This window comes from Lupinus angustifolius, chromosome LG08 (genome assembly GCF_001865875.1).
Source record: "Lupinus angustifolius cultivar Tanjil chromosome LG08, LupAngTanjil_v1.0, whole genome shotgun sequence".
NCBI lineage: Eukaryota > Viridiplantae > Streptophyta > Magnoliopsida > Fabales > Fabaceae > Lupinus > Lupinus angustifolius.
Genome location: NC_032016.1, coordinates 20,574,084 through 20,579,128, shown reverse-complemented (window position 1 = coordinate 20,579,128; position 5,045 = coordinate 20,574,084). Strand labels below are relative to the sequence as shown.

General features: G+C 37.1%; 2 protein-coding genes across 2 annotated transcripts; both read right to left on the bottom strand.

The window, feature by feature from the left end:
- On the bottom strand, positions 4,088-4,564 carry LOC109353990 (uncharacterized mitochondrial protein AtMg00860-like). The gene has a single exon (XM_019596346.1). It carries the CDS (start codon positions 4,562-4,564, stop codon positions 4,088-4,090), a length of 477 nt encoding a protein of 158 aa, XP_019451891.1.
- LOC109354193 (RNA-directed DNA polymerase homolog) lies at positions 4,255-5,045 on the bottom strand. Its single transcript, XM_019596530.1, has one exon. The coding sequence runs from the start codon at positions 4,982-4,984 to the stop codon at positions 4,568-4,570; it is 417 nt and encodes a 138-aa protein (XP_019452075.1). The 5' UTR covers positions 4,985-5,045; the 3' UTR covers positions 4,255-4,567.

Genomic DNA, 5,045 nt, shown 5'->3' with positions numbered 1-5,045 from the left:
ATACGAGGAGTAATTCGTTTACACTCAATCTCATCCGTTCATTTTTTAAATTCAACTGACCAAATGAGTGAGTGAAAGATGAGAGAAGAAAAAAAAGAAATCTTAAATAATTTTTAAGTTTCACTCAATTAGTCCGTTGAATTTAAGAAAATAAATGATTGAGATTGAATCTAACTAATGTAACTTAACTTAAGTGTAAATGAATTTATTCTCATATAATATATATATATATATATATTATCACACTTGTGGAGTTCTCTGTAGTACCACCTTGTAGCACTTCAATATAATAAAAATTAAATATTGTTTTTAAGTGAGTTGGAAATTGGAATCATAATTTTTAATTATCAAATAACAAACTTAAATCATCCCAATTATTACCCACTGTTTTAAAAATTGTAACTCAATAATTGTAATTGATTTGCCATACTACAATATCGTTCTAAGAGTTATTATTGTTATCGTCACTACTATCATCCTAATTTTTATCACCGTGACAACTTCTATCTCCATCTTGTCACCATTGTTACTACTTCTATCTGCCAATGTAGACATTATCACCACTTATCAATATTGTTATCATCATCATCTCTACCACCATATGTATAAATAAATTGTCTATATCATCAATATATTGTCATTGCTAATGATATCGTTAACAACTATCATCACCCTTGCCACAATGAAACAACTTAAAATTTAAGAAAGATGAAAAGAAGGAAACAATGAAGAGTTTGAAGTGCAAGAGGAAGAAGAGTAATATTAGAATTTAACATCAGTGTTCATTACAATGAAAATGAAGAAATAAAAGTATGAAAGAAGATAGAATAGTATAATGGCAGAGATGATAGAACTTCAGTAGAGAATAACTCAATCATTGCTTAACAACTCCATTCACTACGGAATCCTTCAAATTCACACTCTCCTTTCTGATGTATCTGCTTTTCCGTGTGACCTCTCCACAAGGATCCACTACCATGTGTCCATTTGGCATAACTAATTCTTCATTTGGCAACGTATTACAAATCAAATTTGAATATTGAACTATTTTTCATTTGGAGTTATGATTTGTTGGTAAATTGACCCAGTGTTTGAGGTGATATTGATCAGAATCGAAGATGGGAGAACAAATAAAATAATGCATGGAAATCACGAACACAATTCAACAAATATGAGGTTGTCATCATTCCTTGTTGTTTCAATGTCAATACTCCCTGTCAAACTAATAGTGAGGTGAAGGAGTATTAACAAAGAAAGAAAACATGAAGGACAAAATCTCCAACAGGTTAATAGTAATGGTATTATTATGCAATGGGATTTGATGCCTTGTGAATGTTGATTAATGCAGATATACATATGTTATTGAGAAAATGCTTGTAAATTCTGGAAAAATATATGGTAAATTATAAGTGGGGGAAATCAAAAGAAGCAGTGCTTGCATTCTTTGTGAAGTTGTTTAGTGTCAGTGATTAATTCTGAAGACTTTAGAAAGTATGAACAGATCAAAGCCATTCAGTGGAGGAACTCAACAGGTTAAGTTAAGCTATATGAAGAATATGGTACTTTATCAACTCTTCTGATCTTCCATAAACTACGGTTATTAAGCATAGACTAATACATTGTACCATATTTATTAAGAATAGAGAGAATTTCATTTTTATTAAGAATAGAGAGAATTTCATTTTAAAATATCCCAATCCAATTTTTATAAGCAAATTAAATGAGATTTGAGTAAGATTAGATATACTAATTAGAAAGTTCTGCTATCTTTTTTAAGGATGTTGTTAAATTGAATCTATTCAATTGCATTGTAGTATGTGACATGATTCACCTTCCAACATGTAATTGAATGTGATAAATGTGTACAAACTCTATTAAAAAATTAGATCTAGTGGAATTAGGTTCAATACAATGATTAGTTGATGAGTATTTGAAAAGAAAAAAACTTAATCTTTTATATTGTAAAGTGACAGGTACCAGCAGTATGCAGAAAAAATAAGTGCTCATAGAACAAAGAAAGTGCAGTAATTTATATTAATCCACTAGAAATATTCCCAATATCCATTTACAGTAAAAGAAGGTATTCTAGAAATAATGCAGTAAGTGCAAGAAGAAAATATAATGGGTGTTTGGAGAGTAATTCCCTCCCAGTGACAGAGATGTCACTCTTCCCTTTCCACCAAATGATTGCATGTCCTTGCCTTCACTCCTCGTGCCTCATATTCACCCAGGATTTGCTTATCCAATCACTGCCTGCCATGTGTCTTGTTGGTTAGGAGCATGTGTAACAAACTTGTCTCTTTTTCTCTGATAAACCTTCTTAATTGGGGCCCCAACAATATCCTCCCCAACGAGCAATACCTTGTCCGCAAGGTGGAAATCAGGAAAAGTGGACTGCAATAACTCAAAATCTTCCCATGTATTGTCATGGACAGGAAGGGTTGCCCACTTAATGAGAACTTCAGTTTTACCGTTCAACAACTTACGACTTGCCAATACTTGCTTCGGCACAACCATTAATTCCCAATCCTTTGTTAGTCCTGCTGGAAGCTGTTGGCAGGGGACGCTAGTAGGGGGGCTGTTTTTAGTTGCGAAACATGGAAAACATGATGCACTTTTGAGTAATCCGACAATTGCAATTTATAGGCTACCATTCCTATTTTTTCCAAAACTGCAAAAGGACCATAAAAGCGAGGACTTAACTTCTCATTGATCTTTGGAATTAAGGAACGAAGTTTATAAGGTTGAGCCTTTAGAAACACCAAATCCCCCACTTGAAACTCTACTTCTCTTCTTTTCCTATCGACTTGGATACGCATATGGTGTTGAGCCTTAGCTAAATTCGCCTTGAGTTCCTCCAAGATTTTATCACGTTCCTGGAGTAGGCTGTCCACAGCAGCCACAACAGTGCTCTCACTGCGAAAAGGAATAATAGAAGGTGGATCTCTACCACACAAAGCCCTTAAAAGGAGACATCCGAGTGGAAACATTATAAGAGCAATTAAACCACAACTCAGTTCAAGCCAACCATTTCACCCATTGTTTAGGATGCGCATTCACAAAACAACGTAAATAAGTTTCCAGTGTTCTATTAATGACTTCCGTCTGACCATCGGTTTGTGGGTGATATGCCGAACTGAAATGCAGTTAAGTACCAGCCAAACGAAATAACTCTTTCTAGAACATACTCATGAAGACACGATCACGATCAGACACAATCGAGATGGGAAAACCATGCAATATAATAATCTCTTTGACAAATGCTTGAGCCACTTCCTTAGAGGTATACGGGTGATGTAATGGAATGAAATGAGCATACTTACTGAGACGATCCACGATCACCAAAATTGTATCTGCCCCACTAGCCTTTGGCAACCCACCAATGAAATCCATCGACACATCCTCCCAAACATGGTTAGGAATTGGAAGAGGTTGGATGAGTCTTGCTGGCTGTAACACTTGGTATTTGTTGCGTTGACATATGTTACATTCTGCCACAAACCGCTCTATGTCCCGGCGTATACCCGTCCAATGAAAGACCATAGCTAACCGCTTATACGTCCATGTCACCCCGGAATGTCCACCCCACGGTGATGCATGAAATTCTGCCAGCAAGAGGGGAATGCGAAGTGATTTGCTGGGCAACATCAAGCGCCCCTTGTACCATAAACAACCTTTTGCCACCGAATACATCAGATGCGATTTTGGGTCCAAGACAACCTCGTGCATAATCTGCTTCAACTGTGGATCTTGCAGAATTTCGTCGGCCAACTCCATCAAGTCCATATTGGTAACCATTGAAATTGACTTGCATTCCATTACTCATGATAAGGCATCAGCCACCCTATTTTCTGATCCCGACTTATATTGAATTTCAAAGTCGTAACCCAACAGCTTGGTTACCCATTTTAGTTGATCCCCTGCCAATACTCTTTGATCCAATAAGAACTTCAAAAATTTTTGGTCGGTGCGAATAATGAAATGGTGACCTAACAAGTATTGTCGCCATTTTTGAACTACAAACACAATTGCCATCAATTCACGTTCGTAGACCGATTTTAATCTTGCTCTTTCCGACAGGGCTTGGCTAACAAAAAGCTAGAGGTTGTCCTTGCTGCATAAGGACAGCTCCGATTCCGAACCCAGAAGCGTCTGATTCAATCTCAAAGGGGATATTGAAATTAGGTAAAGTTAGAGTAGGCAAGCTTACCATATTCATTTTCAACTCCTCGAACGCCATCTGGGCTTCTTGGGACCATTGAAACTTGTTCTTCCTTAGAAGTTGAGTCAAAGGCCGAGCAATCACTCCATAATTCTTTACGAATCGCCTGTAGTAACCCGTAAGACCCAAGAATCCCCTTACTCCGTGAATGTCCTTGGGAGAAGGCCATTGTGACATTGCTGAAATTTTGTCTGGATTAGCTTGGATCTCGTTCCCAGAGATAAGATGCCCCAAATAGTCCAACTGTTCGACCCAAAAACAACACTTCTTGAAATTAACACAAAGCACATGATCCTTGAGAATATGGAAAACCACCCGTAAATGCTCACAATGTGACCCCATATCTTAGCTGTAAACGAGGATATCGTCATAAAATACTGAAACAAACTTCCGCAAGTACGGCTTAAACACATCATTCATCAATGCTTGAAAGGTAGACAAAGCATTAGTAAGCCCAAATGGCATTACCACATACTCATAGTGCCCTTCATGAGTGTGAAATGTTGTTTTTGGTATGTCATCCTCCTTCATTCGAATCTGATAGTATCCAGTCTTCAAATCCAGCTTGGAGAAAAGTGTGGCTCCTCCCAACTCGTCTAACAACTCTTCGATTACCAGAATTGGAAATTTGTTGGCTACGGTGACCTTGTTGAGGGCCCTATAATCAACACAGAACCTCCAACCTCCATCTTTTTTCTTCACTAGGATCAATGGAATCGAAAAAGGACTCACACTTGGTCTAATCATCCCGGCTGCCAACATTTCTTTCACAAATTTCTCAATCTCTTCCTTGTAACTATGTGGATGCCGATATGGTCGAATA